This window comes from Procambarus clarkii, chromosome 20, assembly GCF_040958095.1.
Source record: "Procambarus clarkii isolate CNS0578487 chromosome 20, FALCON_Pclarkii_2.0, whole genome shotgun sequence".
Taxonomy (NCBI): Eukaryota; Metazoa; Arthropoda; class Malacostraca; order Decapoda; family Cambaridae; genus Procambarus; species Procambarus clarkii.
Genome location: NC_091169.1, coordinates 35,011,469 through 35,034,879, shown reverse-complemented (window position 1 = coordinate 35,034,879; position 23,411 = coordinate 35,011,469). Strand labels below are relative to the sequence as shown.

Here is a 23,411-nt window from a genome sequence, read left to right as displayed (position 1 = left end):
TGGTGTACAGATTCCTGAGCCTACTGGGTGTGTGTGTGTGTGTGTGTGTGTGTGTGTGTGTGTGTGTGTGTGTGTGTGTGTGTGTGTGTGTGTGTGTGTGTGTGTGTGTGTGTGTGTGTGTGTGTTTTAGAAATATATGTAGTAGTCATAAGAGGAAAAATAAATTGGTTAGAAAGGCAGAGGTCCAAGAGCCAATAGCTCGATTCTGCATGCATAAATAGTAAACACACACACACACACATGCCTGATGACACGTGGACCAGAGGAAGTGTAGCAGACTCCAGAGGGAAGGCAAAGAGAGCAAGCAGCTTCCTTAAATTTAAAGCCGTCATCTCCAGCATGCCTTCTTCGCCACCAGCATCACCAACACACAACCATCCCATCCACACATGTTGCTCTTTGCTACACTTTCAATTTTTTTTTTAATTGTAATTCCTTAAGTTGATATTTAATTTGATTTTTAATTAGCATGCATAAATGCAAGCTTACCTTTAAAGCTCCTAAGATCATGCCCTTTAAATGAACTCTGAATTTGTTGATCTGCACTTTAAATGACCTACATGGAAGGAGAGTCCATGCCCTTTAGAAGAGACCAGGCTCGCTATTAAATACCCTTTAAAGGACTCATGAAAATACACACACACACAACACACACACACACACACACACACACACACACACACACACACACACACACACACACACATGTTATGGAAATGGGATCAGGTGACAGGAGACCAAAGGGACAGTACACAATGAAGGGGAACAGCCTACCTGTAACGATTCGAGAAAGAGACCTGGGAGTGGATGTGACACCCAATCTAACTCCTGAGGCACATATAAATAGGATAACGACAGCAGCGTACTCTACACTGGCGAAAATTAGAACTTCATTCAGAAACCTAAATGAGGAAGCTTTTAGGGCGCTTTACACTGCCTACGTGAGACCCGTCTTAGAGTATGCCGCGCCATCATGGAGCCCCCACCTGAAGAAACACATAAAGAAACTGGAGAAGGTTCAGAGGTTTGCGACGAGGCTTGTCCCAGAGCTACGAGGGATGGGATATGAAGAGCGGCTGAAGGAACTGAACCTTACGACACTAGAGAAAAGAAGGGAGAGAGGAGATATGATAGGGACATATAAAATACTCAGGGGAATTGACAAAGTGGAAATAGATCAAATGTTCACACGTAATAATAACAGAACGAGGGGACATGGGTGGAAACTGGAAACTCAGATGAGTCACAGAGATGTTAGGAAGTTTTCTTTTAGCGTGAGAGTAGTAGAAAAATGGAATGCACTTGGGGAACAGGTTGTGGAAGCAAATACTATTCATACTTTTAAAACTAGGTATGATAGGGAAATGGGACAGGAGTCATTGCTGTAAACAACCGATAGCTAGAAAGGCGGGATCCAAGAGTCAATGCTCGATCCTGCAAGCACATATAGGTGAGTACATATAGGTGAGTACACACACACACACACACACGCACGCGCGCACACACACACACGCACGCGCGCGCACACACACACACACACGCACACACACACGCACACACACACGCGCGCACACACGCGCACACACGCACGCACACACGCACACACACGCACACTACCCTTTTAAACTAAGCCGGTTTCAATGACCATCTGACGTAGGCAACTATCTTGATACAAGCCTATGGATGACCTGCCCATAGGAACAGACAGGGATAGACAAGCCATTCAACTGTCTATGAGGCCAGGTGTGTTGACAGTACTGTTCACATGAGACAGGTGTGACAACGGTAGGAACACACATACAGAGGGACAGACAGACGGAAGAGCAGACGGTGATACGAAGACACCCCCATCTCCGTGTCGCAAATCCCATACATGCTTGATGGGGTTCTGGGAGTTCTTCTACTACCCAAGCCCAGCCCGAGGCCATGCTTGACTTGTGAGAGTTTGGTCCACCAGGCTGTTGCTTGGAGCGGCCCGCATATATGCTCTGAAATTACCCTGGGAAATGTATTTGACCTATTAGCTCTCCGTTGAGTAAGTCAGCTTACTGTGTTTACCTCCAAACAAGCTTACACTTTCCATAAACAATACCTTTCGCAAAAAATATTTTATTCGGTTTTATCAATCGGCTTTAAAGGTTGGGCGCGAGAGGCCACAAGAGTGTGTGTATAAAGAAGAACAGCTGAGCATCAATGAAACTAGCGGAAGGTGCAGGTATGAATGCTGGAGAGCATTCATACTTGCACATCCATGTATCATGAAATACATGTGAAGCTCGGGGAGTAGAACAACTCCCGAAACCGTCTACAGGTATGCCGCAGGTAAGAACCGTTACATTCACTAGTGACCTGGCTAAGAGTAATCAAGCTTAAGCTTAGCTACAAGCATCCGTCGGTGTCAGCAAGGCGGACAGCTCGCCTCTTAGAACTCAATATAACATTTATTACAGCTTTTTCATTCAAGTGTACCTCTTGTGCATCCTTGCTCTCACTCTCACCCACTCTCCCTCCAAACACAGTGACCGGCCCCCGCCTCTGACGCAACACCTGGTCACCTGTCCTTGTAACACTGACATTTCATGCTGGTGCTTGCCTTCTGACACGGCTGGGTGACTGGAGATAGATAGATATGGACGCTTGGCCGGGGTGATTTCTAAGCAGAGCTTTAACTTCTAAGCCTTTATGAATCCATGTTGTGTTCGCCTGCTGGCAAGTCTACGTAACTTGGCCGGGGTTCAACACGCGACTGTATTTTAATAACCTAACATGTGCCTCTTCTGAGAGTGGTTCATCCTGGCATTCCTTACCCTCTCCTGCACACACCGGGAGGCCCTCTCCTGCACACACCGGGAGGCCATCTCCTGCACACACCGGGAGGCCATCTCCTGCACACACCGGGAGGCCCTCTCCTGCACACACCGGGAGGCCCTCTCCTGCACACACCAGGAGGCCCTCTCCTGCACACACCGGGAGGCCCTCTCCTGCACACACCGGGAGGCCCTCTCCTGCACACACCGGGAGGCCCTCTCCTGCACACACCGGGAGGCCCTCTCCTGCACACACCGGGAGGCCCTCTCCTGCACACACCGGGAGGCCCTCTCCTGCACACACCGGGCGGCCCTCTCCTGCACACACCGGGAGGCCCTCTCCTGCACACACCAGGAGGCCCTCTCCTGCACACACCGGGCGGCCCTCTCCTGCACATACCGGGAGGCCCTCTCCTGCACACACCAGGAGGCCCTCTCCTGCACACACCGGGAGGCCCTCTCCTGCACACACCGGGAGGCCATCTCCTGCACACACCAGGAGGCCCTCTCCTGCACACACCGGGAGGCCCTCTCCTGCACACACCAGGAGGCCCTCTCCTGCACACACCGGGAGGCCCTCTCCTGCACACACCGGGAGGCCATCTCCTGCACACACCGGGAGGCCCTCTCCTGCACACACCGGGAGGCCCTCTCCTGCACACACCGGGAGGCCCTCTCCTGCACACACCAGGAGGCCCTCTCCTGCACACACCAGGAGGCCCTCTCCTGCACACACCAGGAGGCCCTCTCCTGCACACACCAGGAGGCCCTCTCCTGCACACACCAGGAGGCCCTCTCCTGCACACACCGGGAGGCCCTCTCCTGCACACACCGGGAGGCCCTCTCCTGCACACACCAGGAGGCCCTCTCCTGCACACACCGGGCGGCCCTCTCCTGCACATACCGGGAGGCCCTCTCCTGCACATACCGGGAGGCCCTCTCCTGCACATACCGGGAGGCCATCTCCCTCCCGCGGGACAAACCACCCTTTCATTACCAGTTTCACGTTCTTCTCCTTTAAGTTACAGGCCATTGGTCCCTCTCCAACACTACTCCCCCGGAGGCGTTTACACTTGCTCAACACTGGCAAAAACCTTCATCATTCTCTTACCACATGACAAACAACATGTAGGCTTGGGGGAACCTGATGGCACGACAATATTAAAAATGGCTTCAAAAGCTTTCACCGTGTACCAAAATACATAACAAGCATTTAATACATATTAGTGTAAGAGTCAAATGACACGAAAATATGTAAAGAAGTAATGTATTAGGTGACCGTGACGGAAGGTGACAGAAGATGAGGTGAAGATGAGAGGTGAGGCCTGGGGGGAGAGAGTATAGTTACCTCTGGTTCGTGACCGTCGTAGCTGGCAGCGGTGGAGGTACCGGACACCATATTCTCCCACACCCTCGCCGCCACGCCCTCACCACCTGCGGGACAACAACAACAACATATCAATGTGTACAACAACAACAACAACTACAGGAGTAGAGGCCCATCCCAGGCAGCTCTTACTTATACCCACCTAAACTCATACAAGTCTTATGTCTAACCTACGCTTGAAACAATCAAGTGCTCCCACGTCTACTGTATTTCCCGGAAACTTGTTCCATAAATTAGCAAACCTGTTTCCAAGCCTGTATCTATCCAAATCTTTCCCAATACGTGGTTGAAGGTGTGAGATGATCTGGAGCATGTGTGAGGATCTTGAAGGCCAGGAGATGAACCAGTGAGGAACTGAGGCGTCTTGGAGTCATGAGTTTGTCTGTAGTGAGGGTGGCACTGTGCTCACCTAATTGTGCTTGCGGGGGTTGAGCTCTGGCTCTTTGGTCCCGCCTCTCAACTGTCAATCAACTAATGTACAGGTTCCTGGGCCTACTGGGCTCTATCATATCTACCCTTCAAGCTGCGTATGGAGTCAGCCTCCACCACATCACTTCCTAATAATGTGGACTGGGGGATGATGATTTGTGGTACATGCACATACCATGTTTTATACGACATTGTACCTGCTAATGTCATTTTAGCGTTAAGTTGAAACACCCATTGTACTTTTTATATCTGAAACTGTAGTGACTCCAAGCACCATTCAGTAGCACATTTATTTATAATAATACTATAATGCTTGCAACAGTATATTAACATAAACAAAATGCTTCCGTGACTGAATGTAAGCAAGATTTGTCTCCACTGAAGATGCGATATAAATCTGATGCATTTCACTAGAGGCGTCACTAAGGCAACTACGTCTTGCAAGGGGGGCAAGAGAGCTAATGAACAAACCCACAAGGGCCGTGACGAGGATTCGAACCTGCGTCCGAGAGCATCCCAGACGCTGCCTTAATGAACTGAGCTACGACATGGTCAGTCGATTACTACGACTGACCATGTCGATTATCACTACTACGACATTTGTTCATTTGATGCATCACACAATTGTGATTCCTATACTGTAATGTGGCAAGAGAGCTCTACTTTCCGAATGGTAACTTGCTACATAGTTCTAGCCTCCCATTCACATATACCCTTCAATATTATTTGTTTAATTCATAAATTCTTAAAAAAGTAAAAGCCATTTAAAATTGTCGTGTAATGCTAAACAGGTGTGATCTTTTTATCACATCAAAATAACATTTATTTCAAGGCTTTCGTAAGATTTAAAGCGGCTAATAGTGAAAACTCTAGTATAATGTTATCAGTTTAGAGGAGGAGTAGCCTCGCTGCAAGGGAAGCCACTCCCCTTAAGGAGACCTCTCTCTCAAATAGGAACTCTCCATTCAAGTTGACCTAGACCTTTCAGGAGTTCTCTGTCTTGAAGGAAAACCCTCTACCTTCCATAGGGACCTCCACCCTACCGAGAGGACTCTTCCAGGGAAGCTTTTCCCTTCCACCTGGAATCTGTTTTCCAGAGCGGTATTGTCTTCCAGGGATGAGGCTCTTCCATGATTCGAAGGAGGAGGGAATTTTCAGGAAAAAGCACCAAGCCATTACGGCTATATAGCACTTGAAAGGGGTCAGGATAATGATTTGGGATGGGACGGGGGGAAGGAATGGTGCCCAACCACTTGGACGGTCGGGGTTTGAACGCCGACCTGCATGAACCGAGATATTCTAGGCTACAGCTTATTTTCAGAGAGCTGTAGCCTCCTTACACGTGCCTCTGTTCTTGAGGGGAAGCTCGCTCTTCTTTCATGGATGCCTGTCTTTTCCCCTATGGGTCCCTTCCCCTTTTTTCCAATTTCAAGGAAGCATTTTCTACAACGGGGACTCTCCGTCCTAGAGAGCTCCCCTTCTGAGGAGTTCATTCTTTTAATGAGATGCCTTTCTGTAAGGGTTCTCTTCTTGAAGGGATTCTTGTTCTTAAAGGCTCCTCTTCTAAGAAGCCCCAACAAGAGTTTCCGTTTGTTCACTCCCCTTCTCTTCTGCCTCTCCAGGGACCTTGGCTCTACCTCCTGTTCGGTCCCTAGTGAGCCTCGAGTATCGTTATTGTCTCGTTACTGGCTGTTGTGGATCACCTGGCTCCCGAGTGCTTCGTTAGTGACTGTCTTTGCCGCCCATTAGCGCCATAATATCCGATATTGGTGGCTTATACCTTCTTGGTGCTCGTATGGAGACATTACACCTTTGGCAACACATGTTGGCGAGTCGTTAATGCCCTGTTATTGCGTGTTGATATTTGTGGGGTCGTTAGTGACTAGTGACGTGACTAGTGACTACCGAGGCTTTAGGTATTGCATGTACTAGTTCTATCTATAAATCCAACATTATGTTTGTAACTCTTCATCTATGTCTGTACTTTTACCTGAATAAAAATTTGAATTTGAATAACGGATTGTACCTGAATGGTGTTCTGGGAGTTCTTCTACTCCCCCAAGCCCGTCGTCCCGAGGCGGGATTTGATTGTTTCGTTTCTAGTACTGTGGTACATACATATCTTGTACATATCTAGTACATATCTAGTACATATCTTGACCCCCAAGGTCAAGGTATGATAGGTATTTTCTACCCCATTGTTGGCAGGTCGTTCCAAGGTGGATTGTTATTGGTTCATTACTAAATGGTGCATCATTCTTGTTACAACATTGATCCCTGGAACCAGCACAAGGTAGACACAAGGTAGGTAAGGATGTTGGCAGATCGTTGATGTTATTAGTGTATTGCTGGCGGTTGTTGGGTTGCTAGTGGAGGGTCGTTGCGTGACGTTGGTTGGTCGTTATACCCTGTTGGTAGGTCGTTCCTTCTGTTGCCAACTGTTGGTCATTCTTCCCCTGTTATTGGCTACTGTGGGGGGGTCGTTCCTTCTCTGTTGCTGGGGGGTCGTTCCTTCTCTGTTGCTGGGGGGTCGTTCCTTCTCTGTTGCTGGGGGGTCGTTCCTTCTCTGTTGCCGGGGGGTCGTTCCTTCTCTGTTGCTGGGGGGTCGTTCCTTCTCTGTTGCTGGGGGGTCGTACCTTCTCTGTTGCTGGGGGGTCGTACCTTCTCTGTTGCTGGGGGGTCGTTCCTTCTATTGCCAGCTCTTAGGCTGTTGTTGGTGACTACTGATACTAGTTTCTCGATACTATTTTGTTACTAGCTGTTGGTAGGTCGTAGCAATCGTGTCGTTAGTTGATTGTTAGTTACCGAGGCAAACATCTGGGCCGCTGGTCTCGCCTAGTTGCCCTTGCGGGGGATGAGCTTCGGCTCTTTGGTCCCGCCTCTCAACCTTCCATCCACTGGTGTGGCTTGCTGTGCATTAGCGGTCCCTAATGCTTCCTCACTGAACGTTAGGGACCAGTTCAGTGGTTAATATTTGGTATGTGTGTGAGGGGAATAGAGAGGAGAGAGACAATAGACAACTGAAAAGCGGCAGGAGACGACAACGGGTGAAAGAAGGAGAAGTGAAAGACCTGGTAGCAGGAGGGAGTTATCGGGGAAAGCGCCAAGTCATTACGACTATATAGTACTTGGAAGGGATCAGGATAAGGGTTTGGGATTGGACGGGGGGAAGGAATGGTAGTGAGAGAGCTGGCTGGGGTTAACCTCACTCAGCGGCAGTAGGATCTAAACTCTGTACCGTTTGTACTGTACTCAGCGGTATGAGTACTGTCATACACCTAGGGGGTAGGTGTGTGTAGTATGTACTACACTTACACTTAATTGTGTGTGTAGTATGGAGTAAAAGTAGTAGTAGGAGGTGGCCTGGTGGAGGACCGGGCCGCGGGGACGTTCAGCCCCGAAATCATGGCAAGGAAACCTCTCATAAAGCACAAACGTTTCTGCAAGTACTAGTATGAGTACTAGTACCCTCAGGCGCCCGTAATGATTGTGTTAGCAGCAGCTGTACTGTACAAGTGTACAGATTTGTTGACTTGTCTTTCTATCATTCTTTCCTTGATTACCGTGACACGATGCTGTTCTCTGAGACGTAGAGGTATCTTGGGAAGGAAATATTCTATACTGTCTCCTTCAGCGCCTTCTGCGGTCAATGTATATGCTCCTTCATTTCCATAAAAGTTGTTGTTAAACACATGGGACAACATCTTACTGAAGCGACCATACGAGTCATAAATACTCACACTCCGCCCAAGTAAAACAGAAACAAGCAACACTTAGTGGGCCAGCCAGAGACTTAGGGCCGCGCAGGAATTTCCCTGCTCCAAAACAAAAAAAAATCTATAGATTCCACCGAGAGAAGGAATGTCGCAGGAACTTTATCATCCTTTCTTAATCAGTTAACATTATCACCATTCTCTTGATCTCAGCGATTCTTCCACTATTTGCTGTCAGTGTTTTTAAGACGCTGTAGTGAGATTACTGTTCCCCTCCTTGTGCTTCCTTCTGGGTGTCCTGATAATACGAGAATGTGGCTGTAGGCTCTAATGTAGGCCAAGTAAGGAGGCTTAGTTGTCCATGCCTCCATTAAAACACCACCACAACCACCATTCCACACCTCACATAGCACCGCTCCTGTGCCAGGTAAGTTCACTACGAGCTCACCATAGCCCGTGCTACTTGAAACCTGTTCCGAGTAGCTGAATCTATAACACCACCACCATTGCAGCAGCTGGACACCCTCGTCAATACTGTCAAGCGGCGTCCTCCCGCGCGATAGCAGCCACATTGCCATCAGCAATGCGATATCTTTATCTGACTAGGTCAAGTGTCCGCGCGAGGCCGACATCTATTTCTCCAAATAAATGTTGACGGACGGGTGGCGGGAGGCCATCTTGACCACTTTGCGCCAAGTTGGTGTTGACATCCGCGCTTATTGCCCGGTGACCACGCCCAGGGGCCACATTCACGAAGCAGTTACGCAAGTACTTACGAACCTGTACATCTTTCCTCAATCTTTGACGGCTTTGGTAACACTTATTAAACAGTTTATAAGCATGAAAACTTGCTAATCAACTGTTGTTATTGTTATAAACAGCCTCCTGGTGCTTCGAAGCTCATTAACGGTTTAATAATTGGAAACAAAGCCACCAAAGATTGAGAAAAGATGTACAGGTTCGTAAGTGCTTGCGTAAGTGCTTTCGTGAATCTGGCCCTACACTCCAACGACAAATGCAATGTTGCAGGAACTGCTGCTGGGTTAACAACTTTTGTATATATAAATACAATAAAATAAAAACAAACTGGTGCGAGCGAGGTGCTGGGGTGAGATTCACGAAACAGTTACGCAAGCACTTACGAACCTGTACATCTTTTCTCAATCTTTGGTGGCTGTTTCCAATTATTAAACATTTAATGAGCTCCGAAGCACCAGGAGGCTGTTTATAACAATAACAACAGTTGAATGGGAAGTTTTCATGCTTATAAACTGTTTAATAAATGTAACCAAAGCCGTCAAGAATTGAGGAAAGATGTACACGTTCGTAAGTACTTGCGTAACTGCTTCGTGAATCTGGCCCCTGGATCCTAGGAACACATCTCGTAAGTGGACTCGTAAGTGCTCTATGAATCGTGACAACTTATGATCTTGAACATGTTTGATGTATTCAAACACAGTATTTAATCTCTATCACTCTCTTCTACATTGATTATACATGTTAATCCATGTATAAATCGGATGTAATCCGATTTATACAATTCTCTGCTAATGACTGTTAGCAAATATAAAGGCAATTACAAATATACAGATGTTACCTACTGCATCAGACGGGAGACATCTCCCGTCACGCAGGGTGCAGTCGCACCTCCACAGATATCAGCTCTTGAAACTGGTTATGGCTCAAAAGGGCCACCACTTACGGGCTATTCATGCCCGTGCCACCTTTTTGGGTGGATTAATCATCATCAATCAATCAATCTACTGCATCAGATCTATTTATGAATCGATCACAGGAGACATGAATGATCAGCAGTGACTGTGGGATGGTGTGTGTCACGGGGAGTAGCCTCCACTCTCTCCTCATATATGGCAACTTGCAGGGTAATGTCTCCTGGCCTAGAACCCACAAGGCTATCTTGGCATGCGCACACGCACGCACGCACACAGTCATGCACGCACGCGCATACACAGGTCAGCCTGTGTGTGTATAACTCCATACACAGTTTCAAATGTAGATATGATAGAGCCCAGTAGGCTCAGGAATCTGTACACCAGTTGATTGACACTTGAGAGGCAGGACCAAAGAGCAAGAGCTCAACCCCCGCAAGCACAACTAGGTGAGTACACACACACACACCACATGTGGGGCAATTAGTCTCACGTCCTGTGAGGGTGAGGGGGAGCACGTCTTCCCCTTCCCCACCACCCTTTATACAGCTGCCCTACACTATATGAAGGCACGTAGGGTGCAGTCGCACCGACCATTTGGTCACCACTTGGTCCGGGAGACATCTCCCGTCACGCAGGGTGCAGTTGCACCTCCACAGATCTCCAGTATCAGCTCTTGATACTGGTAATGGCTCAAAAGGGCCACCACTTACGGGCTATTCATGCCCGTGCCACCTTTTCGATGGTTTAATCGTCATCTTGGACACATTCATGGGAGACATCTCCCGTCACGCTGAGTGCACTTGCACCTCCACAGATCTCCAGTATCAGCTCTTGATACTGGTGATGGCTCGAAAGGGCCACCACTTACGAGCTATTCATGCCCGTGCCATCTTTTGGGTGGCTTCATCTTCATCTTCTTCATCTGTTTAAAACACGGGAGACATCTCCCGTCACGCTGGGTGCAGTCGCACCTCCACAGATCTCCAGTATCATCTATTGATACTGGTGATGGCTCAAAAGGGCCACCACTTACCAATTCATGCCCGTGCCACCTATTGGGTGGCTTCATCTTCATCTTAAACACATTCACAAGGGAGACATCTCCCATCATGCAGGGTGCATTCGCACCTCCACAGATCTCCAGTATCAGCTCTTGATGCTGGTAATGGCTTAAAATGGCCACCACTTACGGGCTATTCATGCCCGTGCCACCTCTTGGGTGGCTTAATCTTTATCAATCAACCTATATAAAGGGTTACACAGTTTGTATCAGATCCTGGGATGCTCTCGGACGCAGGTTCGAATCCTCGTCACGGCCCTTGTGGATTTGTTCACTTGAAGCCAAGTCTTATACGAGCTGTGACAACATCTGTTAGTCTACTGACTTTGTTACTTGCCCCATACACAGACCAATATAGACTCTCTCCTGTCCCCCTCACTCTCCCATTAAAGATATACCCTTCCTCCCCCCTAATCCCCCTGCAGAGGAAACCCCTCCACACCCCCCCCCCACCCCCCACCCTCCAACAGGGAAACGGCACCACCCTCCGGGAGGGAAGGACCCTCTCCCGTTTAATTACCCTAATTTGCACGTCAATTGAGTTACCATTAACATAAAGCGCCCCGGCCACAGCTCTCCGCCTCTCTCTCTCTCTCTCTCTCTCTCTCTCTCTTACCTTCCTCCTGCTTTCAGTAGTCTTGACACGCTCAAGTATCTAAGCTAAATATAAAATAATAACACCGGTAGAGACCGGTATCTAACAGCCTGGTTGACCAGGAGGCCTGGTCAGAGACCGGGCCGCGAGAATATTGATCCTCTGAACCCTCCCTACTCCTCAAGGTAACCTCAAGCCCACAACACCTGATGTAATACCCAACAAAATTGTACAAAGAGTTTAAGGACAATATTTCGCTTCAGGTAGAGCTAACACTGAAGATGTCAGGCGGCAGCGGGGTGTATTATCTAGTTGTGCTTGCGGGGGTTGAGCTCTGCTCTTTCGGGCCGCCTCGCAACTGTTAATCAACTGTTACTAACTGCTTTTGTGTGTGTGTGTGTGTGTGTGTGTGTGTGTGTGTGTGTGTGTGTGTGTGTGTGTGTGTGTGTGTGTGTGTGTGTGTGTGTGTGTGTGTGTGTGTGAGTGGTAACAAAAGTCACTTTTCACAGGGGAAAATATTTTAATATATAATGTCATCAAATTCCCCAAATTGAGCTCCTACATCACAGCCACACAGACCCGTATAGACAACTAGGTGGGTGGAGGGAGGGGGTTGATGGGGGGCTCTAACTTGGGGGGGGGAGGGCTCCATAACGCGAGGGAATAGGGAATATGAGGAAGGGGAGAAAATGAGAGATGCAACGGGAGAATGAAAGAGGTGGAAAGGGGAAAATGAGAGGGGTGGAAAAGGGGGAATTAGAAGAGAGCTTAAATGCATAGAAGACAAAGGCAGGAGGGAAATATGGCGGCTTAGGGGAAAGCGGGAGAGAGAGAGAGATTGAATGCATGAGTAACAGGGGAATGGTGCAGAAGGGGAACGGAGAGACGAGAAGGATGAGAATGGGTAGAGCAGAGTGAAAGGTAAGAATGGGTAGAGCAGAGTGAAGGATAAGAATGAGGGGACAAGGGGAGATAGGATTTAAAGGGTGGTAGCTATCTTGTTTCCTCTCTCGTAATAAGACTCCTGACAGCAGAGAAACCTGGCAGTAGAGAGGGGCCTTGACAGCAGGGGGGGGAAGACTTGACAGAGGGGGGGGGGGGGAGACTTGACAGGGGGGGGGGGAAGGGTGAAAAAACGGGAGAGGGAGAGATATGAGAAAGGGGAAGTAAGGGGAAGATTCGGAAAAGGAAAGAGAAAAAGGAGAGAGAAAACCCCCAAAACCTTCAAGATGTACTATCTGGAAAGAAGACGAGAGAGGTATAAAATACTATATACATGGAAGATACTTGAAGGCCAGGTCCCAAATTTGCACAGTAGAATAACAACGTACTGGAGCGAAAGGTACGGAAGGAAATGCAGAATAGAACCAGTGAGGAGTAGAGGTGCCACAGGCACAATCAGAGAACACTGTCTTAACATCAGAGGTCCACAGCTGTTCAACACCCTCCCAGCAAGCATTAGAAATATTGCCAGAACATAGGTGGATGTCTTCAAGATGCAGCAGAGTTGCTATCAACAAAGAACTCCAGACATGCTGTCAGCTAAGAACCCCAAAAGTTGTTGTCAACGAAGAACCACAAAGTTGCTATCAACAAAGAACCCCCAGAGTTGCTGTCAACGAAGAACAGAAATACACTAAATATAATGATAGGCTGTTAGTGTATAGCTGGCATGGGCTCTGGGTGTACTAGGCTGTTGCGTGCAGCGGCCCGCAGACCGAAACATGTGATAAACCCGTTTTGTCTGTCACCTCCTGCAGGAACTTGTCTAAATTGTATTTCGGGCGTTGGCGGGAGGTACTGTATAGCCTAGCTAACATTCCTGTAGGTGGGCGGGGTGCATGTGTGTGTTGTGTTCTGCAGGTAACCCTACCCGCGTACAATCCATGCTCTACCCGCACGCCAACTCACGCGAACAGCCACGCACCACACACGGGACCTAGCATTGTAGACTACGCATGCACGCACCGAGTTCGTACTCATAGCATAGTCTAGCCTAACCGAGGAGTCCTAACTTAGCCTAACCAGGTAGTCATAGCTAAGTCTAACAATCGAGGTCAAAGTAAATACAAAAATACACGTACACATACACGAGTACACATGAAAATAAGCAGACAAATATTGAAATGTGGCAAGAATATTGCGTACAACACTTAGCTAATGACGCCTCGCGCAACGCTGCCAGACGTCACTCTGTTTACCACCTGAATTAAATGGTGGCTAATCGAATTAACCTTTGCCAACCTTAACCAACAGAGTGCATTAGCCCCGAGACTACAAACTTGATGCTTAAGTTACCGACCGGTACTCGTATACGCTCCAGTTATTTGGCCGTCTTGGTTTTAAACATAACTGGTTGATCTTGGTTCGAATCTCAAACACAACCACAGATATCTCTTGTTGACACATGTGAAGCATAGTAATTGGCAGGGGGGAAAATAGGTGTTCCAGGCATGAGTCGCGCTGCAGGTGTTGGGTGCCGCCACTGCGTCAGGTGTTGCCTGTATGTGACATGCGTGACAGAAGGGTGCAGACAGCCGACACTCATTGGATATCTGATATTACTGACGATGGCCGCTCAGTCCCGCGGGTGGCTGGGGCACGTGGGCCGGCCGACAGGTCCCATGGGCCGGCCGACAGGTCCCATGGGCCGGCCGACAGGTCCCATGGGCCGGCCGACAGGTCCCCTGAGATATCAGTCAGGAGAACAGTTACCAGAGTCAATTGAGGAAGCCAAGAAGGTCAGTTGAGACCGTATGATCGGTTGAACCAGCCGGAAGGTCAGCCGTGAGGGGTCAGCGGAGCCATCAGGAGTATCAACCAACCAGGAGCATCAGCGGGGCAGCTACCAGTACCCTTACGGGCTATTCATGCCCGTGCCACCTTTTGGGTGGCTTAATCTTCATCAATCAATCAATACCAGTACCCGCGCCCTCAACACAGGTAAGGAGAGGAGCGTAAAGGTACAAGTAAGGCAGCACACACACACAAGCTTCATGACAGGCGATCCAGCTGGCGGTAACTGAGACTTACAGGGTGTTACCGCCAGCTTAGGTGTCCACCAGCTTCGCGGTGCCGAAAATGTTTTGATCACTCGGGTTGCTTGCACTTGGCTTTCCTGTCTGTGTCTTCCCCAACGCCCATTAATATCAGGCAGAAATGATTTTACACTTTTCTTTGTTTAAAGGGCTACAACAAAATGTAATACGTCATTGTCAGTGGAGCGCTTGAAGAACCTCGTTAGGCTTGGTCAACTGCAGTGTTTGTGCAGGTGTGTAAAGCATGAGTCAGGGCAACCTTACAGGTGTGGTGCTGAGAGTCACATATGCATGACTTGTAGACGACATTATACCAGAGTGCGGGGGGGGGGGGGAGGAAGGGAAGGGGAACTGTGAGGAGAAAGCGCCAAGCCATTAGACTATATATAGCACTGGGAAGGGGTCAGGATAAAGATTTGAGATGGGACGGGAGGGGGGGGGGGGGGAGGGAGGAATGGTTCCCAATCACTTGGACGGTCGGGGATTGAACGCCGACCTGCATGACGCGAGACCGTCGCTCTACCGTCCAGCCCAAGTGGTTGGCCGGGGGATAGGATCACATCACAATAAATGATGTGAAGCGAGACACTTCTGTACTGTTCTCCAATCACTACACAACCCCCACAAGGGATCCTAATCCCTTGTGAGGGATTAGTGTTCCCCGGACCACCAACACCACCTTCACTACTCTGTCGATGCTCGCAATTTACAATCCGAAATAGACAACAGCCTGTTGCACCAAGTTATCAAGTCGGGCCTGGCCGCAGGGCGGGCTCGGGGAGGAGAACTCCCGAGACTCTCTCCAGGTAAGATCCAGACATCACAGTGTGTTTGTTCATCACTCAGATATCTGATTGTAACTCTTGTTATATTTAGACTTTTTAAGGGAGGGAGTTACCAAGCAGGTATCCAGCAGGGACCGCACACCACCCCTCGCCTTCAGCAGTGCACTCCCGCCAAATACACACCGAAACTACAACGTTCGAACAAGTTTTAACACCTAACCAGTTATAACAACCAATATAGCAAGTTGTAACAACGTTTCAATACGTCATAAACACGTTAAGCCAAGATGTAACTACTTTATTAAAAGTTGTAACAAGCGGAAAATAGAGACAGTTTCGGTTTGTGTTTCCAGGGCTAACCCTGTAAACACTACCTCGTCGCTCACAACCGTGCCGGCAGCCTCGCCTCTTCCGTGCCGGGTCGTGTGAACTTCTCTGGGAACACCTCGCGAGGCGGCGCCAAGGACGAGAAGGGAAGGGGTGCAGTAACCTACCACCCGAGCCCCGTTTATGTAACCCAATGACCGACCAGTAGTCGTGTCATGCCTCACCTGTGATCATAAGACTCAACATACACACTAAAATCTGGCGGAGGCGGTCTTAAGATTTAACAGCTGGTGTAGTCATACGTCTGAAATAAAAGAAGCGTGAAGTAAAGGTGGCGTCATGACTTGTTACATCCCAACAACTGTCTCTAGCCCAGCCGTCACCTCCGCCACGCCCCCCCCCCCACGCCCGCCCGCCCGCGCCACTATCCTGTTGCAACCCGTTCTCGCACTTGCTTTAGTCAATATTGGCTTATTTAATAAGTGCATATGTGACATACTAATTGATTGTGAATATTTTAGTTTACCTTGAAAAGCTTCATAGAAAACACCGACCTCACCTAACCTTCTTAGTATGTTAAGATAAGCATCTTATTGCTTCTTAATTACAATTATTACTTAACCTACACCGTTGATAGGTTAAGTAGTAATTGTAAATAAGAAGCAATAAGATGCTTATCTTAACATACTAAGAAGGTTAGGTGAGGTCGGTGTTTTCTATGAAGCTTTTCAAGATAAACTAAAATATTCACAATCAATTAGTATGTCACATATGCACTTATTAAATAAGCCAATATTGACTAAAGCAAGTGCGAGAACGGGTTGCCTCATCACAGCCTGGAAAAGACCACCAGTTCAGTTCACCTGATCTGGTGGACAAGATCACTGGACGTGTGATCCTGTGGTCCCGGGTTCGATCCCGGGCGCCGGCGAGAAACAATGGGCAGAGTTTCTTTCACCCTATGCCCCTGTTACCTAGCAGTAAAATAGGTACCTGAGTGTTAGTCAGCTGTCACGGGCTGCTTCCTGGGGGTGGAGGCCTGGTCGAGGACCGGGCCGCGGGGACACTAAAGCCCCGAAATCATCTCAAGATAACCACCTGTGTGACACGAGTGAACTGGAGATTTCCAGGTTTTACGTAGAGGCCGTGGTACCCTTCCCGAGGACCCCCCTTTCTTGCCCCTTCCAGAAAAGAAAAAACAAATCCAGCACTGTTCCACCCCAAGAGCCTGCCTTGCACCCTTAAGGTATCTTCTTTCCCTTCCCAAGATGAGAGGTTGCAGCTCCCTTCCTCTAGCTCCCAAGGAAGGGCCCCGCACCCTTCCAAGACGCCCCAGAACATCGCCAATTATGACTTCATTCTATCCCCAGAAACATACTGATATCCCTAATTACTATAATGTGACTATTTGCCAAATCCCCGTCTCTTGCTACCCACCATCATAACAAAAAATAAAACTGATGACAAACAAACAGCTGAGCCTCAAAAAGCTGTGATCAGCTACAAAAAAAAAAGTCAAAGCTGGATGAAGATAACAGAAGTGGTCGATAACAGCATGAACACCGACAGACTCAACATAACCTTATTTTATAGTTATAAATCTTAGAGGTTGGAAAATCTGGGCAGGACTCCAGGCAGTGATAGAAGGCGTTTAGTGGAAGAGCCGAGGAGATAGTCTTATCTGACGAGTAGGGAGGGAAGAGACAAAGTGTGTGCGCGCGCTCGCCCGCTCTTTCTCTCCCACGCACTCTTACTCTCATCTTGCAGTTACCTTGTGATGATTTCTGGGCTCGACGTCCCCGCGGCCCGGTCCTCGACCAGACTGTTGGACGCGGCTGCTCGCAGCCTGACGTATGAGTCAGTCTGGTTGATACCTGCTTGATGGGGTTCTGGGAGTTCTACTCCCCAAGCCCGGCCCGAGGGCTTGGGGAGCTCGACTTGTGAGAGTTTGGTCCACCAGGCTGTTGCTTGGAGTGGCCCGCAGGCCCACATACCCACCACAGCCCGGTTGGTCCGGCACTTCTCTTAGAAAACAGTCCAGTTTTCTCTTGAAGATGTCCACGGTTGTTCCGGCAATATTTCTTATAGTCGCTGGGAGGACGTTGAACAACCGCGGACCTCTGATGTTTATACAGTGTTCTCTGATTGTGCCTATGGCACCTCTGCTCTTCACTGGTTCAATCTTGCAGTCTGGTTGATCAGGTATCATTTGGAGGTTCATATATCCAGTTCTCTCTTGAACACTGTGAGGGGTCGGCCAGTTATGCGCCTTATGTGTAGCGGAAGCGTGTTGAACAGTCTCGGGCCTCTGATGTTGATAGAGTTCTCTCTCAGAGTACAGTCTGCACAGTCGACTTGAGAATGGTCCAGGACGTACCGAAACGTCGTCGTCTCTTCGCCTTCAAGTGTGGTTTGGTCTACAGTCTGTACACTCACAGTATACAGCTGTACCGCCACGACATTTATACAAATTTTCCAGCTGTAATGCTGGATATATTGGAAGTTCTATGGGGAACCTTAAAGTCAAGATACTGGAACCTAAAGAGAGATCTTTAAGACTGGTTTACCGTCGTCAAAGCTAACATTTTCTGAGATCAGGGATCGCTCTTGTGAGATGAACTCCCCTTTACACGAGTCAAACTTTAACATTGTTGATACATTACGGGCTCGCCATAGCCCGTGCTATTTGGAACTTATTGTTCTGAGTAGCTGAATCTAAAACATGTTGATACATGTGTGAGTGGGCCGTCTGACTTGCGGACCTCCTATATAATATTATATAATATTATATAATATATATATATATATATATATATATATATATATATATATATATATATATATATATATATATATATATATATATATATATATATATATGAGAGGTGCGGCCTCTGGTCAGTAACAATGCCTCGCTGGTACAGTTGTTTACTGTGTACACTTCATCAACTTCTTCTCTTTCTCCCTTTGATATTTTCTTTTGGTTTTCATGTGTTATGACTGATGTCTTTCCTCTTGATTTATTTTTATTTAACCTTGCATAACGCAAGTAAAATTATAACCATTGTTCATAGCATTATTTCCAATTAATAAAATTTATTAATTTCCTTACGTGCTCACTAGTTTTTACGACCCAAATAAAATTAGTCAAGCAAAATTATAAATTTAGTAAGGTTTTTCCCCAGTAAATAAGAACGTCTTTATGACGGCCGGGGACATCAATCACAGAGCTAAATAGCCACTAAATCAAAGCAATTACCTTGCAACAAATAACAACAATTACATCATTAGTGTTCCGGTTGCAACACCCGTGAGAAACTGTGCCTTACCCCCCCCCCCCCACCTCAACATCTCTTTGATTCTTGTAGTGCAACGCACCGAACAAGCAGCCTCTTAGGGCCTTAACACAAACAGCTACTGTGATCAACTTGGCTGTTGTGAATAATATAACGGCACGCGAAGCGCCTACAGCAGCCTGCATAATGCAAACTGAGCAGTAATGCAATTCAAGACGGGCGACTAGGTACGGGCGACTAGGTACGGACGGCTAGGTACGGACGGCTAGGTACGGACGGCTTGGTACGGGCGGCTTGGTACGGACGGCTAGTTACTAGGTACGGACGGCTAGGTGCTAGGTACGGACGGCTAGGTACGGACGGCTAGGTACTAGGTAAGGACGGCCAGGTACTAGGTACGGACGGCTAGGTACTAGGTACGGACGGCTAGGTACTAGGTAAGGACGGCCAGGTACTAGGTACGGACGGCTAGGTACTAGGTAAGGACGGCCAGGTACTAGGTACGGACGGCTAGGTACTAGGTACGGACGGCTAGGTACTAGGTACGGACGGCTAGGTACTAGGTAAGGACGGCCAGGTACTAGGTACGGACGGCTAGGTACTAGGTAAGGACGGCCAGGTACTAGGTACGGACGGGCTAGCACCCAACACGCCCATCCCCACCTCGAAGCCCTTCAAAGAGTCACAGGATAAGAGTCAAATCACACACAAGATAATGCTCAATTTCTGATTGTCAAAACAGTTTATATATCGTTAGGTTTGGAGGTATTGTTTCCCGTTAGGCTTGGCACGCCCCGGTTGGCTTGGTTACAGAGACCAACGGCCTCCACACATGGAGCAAGGCCACACATGGAGCAAGGCCACACATGGAGCAAGGCCACACAAGGCTGCTAAAGACAAGAAACGTTAACAAGGTGGACAAGGCCGCCATGACTTTTCCGCCGCCAAAACCAAATATTTGCCCTTAAGTTGGGTAGGTTCTAAAATCCGCTGACGAATCGTGTAGTGTAAGATGTGATTTGTATCCAGCTGTCTATATCACTACCGCACAGGATAGAAAAGGAATTATCAAGAGAATGCGCCAAGCCATCTCGACTATATAGCACTTGGAAGGGATCAGGATAAGGATTTGGGATGGGACAGGGGGGGGGTTAGGAATGGTGCCCAACCACTTGGACGGTCGGAGATTGAATGGTGACCTGCATGAAGCGAGACCGTCGCTCTACCGTCCAGCCCGACATGCCGAGGACCCGCGGCTTGCCCTAGGGCACGCAAGGTGGTGATTACCAGGCCTGAGGACCCCAGGAAGCACACATCAAATACCTTCTCGGTGGACACATCATCATCTTGGTTACCCGGGCAGCTCGCACACTCCTACGACCCGTTACGGTCACCGTATTCGCGGGTAACTAATAAAATACAGGCGATGAGTCACAACGTGGCTGAAGTATGTTGACCAATCCACACACTAGAAAATGAAGGGACGACGACGTTTCGGTCCGTCCTGGACCATTCTCAAGTCGATTCTCACAATCGACTTGAGAATGGTCCAGGACAGACGTCGTCCAAAACGTCGTCGTCCCATCATTTTCTAGTGTGTGGATTGGTCAACTTAATAAAATACACCCTGGAGAGCAATTTCAGTTCCCTCAGATACACACCCAATCACTTGGGGTGGACAGTAGAGCGACAGTCTCGCTTCATGCAGGTCGGCGTTCAATCCCCAAACGTCCAAGTGGTTGGGCAACATTCCTCCTCCCACCCCCCCGTCCCATCCCAAATCCTTATCCTGACCCTTTCCAAGTGCTATATAGTCATGATGGCTTGGCGCTTTCCCCTGATAATTCCCTTCCCTTCCCTCAGATACACAACTAAAAAACTGTTGCCGAAAGGAAAAAAAAAGTTTTTCGTTAGGTAAACGTATCAACCTGTCCATTTTGCTACTGAGCTCCTACAAAGAACGTTGCATTTCGCCCGTATGGGTCACATAGAGCCAAAAATTGATGTACTAGAAAATGGAAGCGGCTGGCGAAAGTGACGTACTGTCCCGTTTTCTGTTTTGGGTCCTCTGGTAGGTTAGGAGACGACACTTTAAATTGACCGTTTTCTTGACGTGTGGGGGGGGGGGGTGGACCTTTGGAGGGCGGGCTGAACGTGTTCCAGGGCCTGATAGTGTTGTGCCAGAGACTAATTAAGTTGTCTTGATCAAGGCCAAACGTGACTAGAAAATGTTGACCAAACCACACACTAGAAATTGGAGAGACGACGACATTTATCACAGTGGACTTGAGAATGGTCCAGGACGGACCGAAACGTCGTCGTCTCTTCAATTTCTAGTGTGTGTGGTTTGGTTAAAATTTTGTCAGCCACGTTATTGTGACTCTTCATCTGCACGTGACTAGAAAAACTGATTAATGCAAATAACCATTTTCTATACTAGAAAAACTGATTAATGCAAATAACCATTTTCTATACTAGAAAAACTGATTAATGCAAGTAACCATTTTCTATAGAGAAGTTATTTAAGGTCAGAATTACCTACCACAAAGGTCAGAGCTTACCCCATCCTGTGGGCCGTCGTAGAATGGCTAGTCCCATAATGGGTTCAGGAACCGGACCCTGCACTTGACCCTGAAGCATACTTGGAGAGGGTCCTGAGAGTTCTTCTACTCCCAGAGCCCGGCCTGAGGCCAGGCTTACCTATTTATGTTTGTGGTAAACCAATTACAAACAATTTAATTTGCCTCAAATTTGTACATCAAATTACTAGGGTTGCCTAGTGATCTAATAACATTATAATTGTTAAAACAAGACAGTGGAAATTTACAGTAAACCAGACCACAAACTAGAAAGTGAAGGGACGACGACGTTTCGGTCCGTCCTGGACCATTCTCGAGAAGATTGTGTTTAATTTATATAGTTTTACACACTCCACATAACACGAAATTCGTACACCAGAGTCCATTAATTAAATTAGGCTTGTACTAAGGGTGTGGAGAGGGAGAGGGTCTACTTTTGATATTCAATTAAGGGGCATAACTGGCCGACCCCTCGCAGTGTTCAAGAGAGAACTTGACAAACATCTCCAAAGGATACCTGATCAACCAGGCTGTGACTCATACGTCAGGCTGCGAGCAGCCGCGTCCAACAGCCTGGTTGACCAGTCCAGCAACGAGGAGGCCTGGTCGACGACCGGGCCGCGGGGTCGCTGAGCCCCGGAATCACCTGAAGGTAACCTCAAGGTAAAGTAAGGTAACCTAGACAACAAAAAAGAAGTTTGTGTCAAGAGCTGGATATGATACTAAAAAATGGCCATCTCGCAAGATGGTTAAGTTATACATGAGATCAATGCTACTAATGATAGGGTGCTAGCAGAGGACCAACTGTTACTCACTATGTGTTTTTTTTAAGACATTTAGGTACATGTGCATTTATGTAGCTGCCCTAGACTATAAGAAGGGGAGGCACATAGGAGGGTAGAAATAGCCTAAGCTACTCTATCCCTTTGATATTAATTTTATTGTCTCAATAAACGTACTTTAACTTGAGAGGAAGTAGATAGTGTATCACTAGCTAGCTAGCTACGTGATGCTTAAAGGTACTCATCACACAAGATGGTTAGTCATACAAGGCCATGTGTTCAGTAGCCTGCACTGGCAAACTTTGGGTGCATTATGAGGATATCCTCAAGAACACCGCAGTGAATAAAGTGATTGCAAAGCCCCAGGTACTGCATGCCTGCAGGTCTGCAAGGTCTAGTGACTGGGCATTTATTAATATAGTGTGGGAGACCATGCCCCAGTTCCTGCTCACGGAGTTTGCACCTGGAGTGCTCAGGATTGGGAGGCCCGTCACCTGTAGCCACCTGCCACAGGTCACGGTAACACAACCTGATCCTGGCAACCACTGTGTCGCACAGTATGGTTGACATACTTTGGACAATGTTAAATCATCACAAACATCAGGAGAAGCAAGGAAGGGGGGGGGAAAAAGGTGGTGGTTGGGCGGGGGGGGGGGGGGGGGGAGGAGGTGGTAGGAGGAAGGTGGTGGTTGGGCGGGGGGGGGGGGGGGGGGGAGGAGGTGGTAGGAGGAAGGTGGTGGTTGAGGGGGGGGGGGGGGAGTCGTTTGTTAGCGTAGGAAAGGTATGCTGGAGAGGTGTTGAACTAATGTTGGAGTACTCAAACATGCTGCAGACTTGGTGAATCATGCTGAAGTACTGATGTAATGAAACCATGATATAGTAGTGGGACATGCTGGCGTAGGTAAACATGGTGTAGTGGTGTAGGGAACCACAGCGGAGC

At 48.2% G+C, this 23,411-nt stretch overlaps 1 protein-coding gene across 2 annotated transcripts in view; it reads right to left on the bottom strand.

Annotated features, from left to right (window-relative positions):
• Window positions 1–23,411, bottom strand: part of LOC123755315 (uncharacterized) — a gene marked incomplete in the record, with an annotated part of 206,253 nt that overhangs the window by 154,461 nt on the left and 28,381 nt on the right. For both annotated transcript variants that reach the window (XM_069327856.1, XM_069327857.1), the window contains 1 exon segment: window positions 4,156–4,241. In XM_069327856.1, coding sequence (XP_069183957.1) covers window positions 4,156–4,206 — 51 coding nt within the window.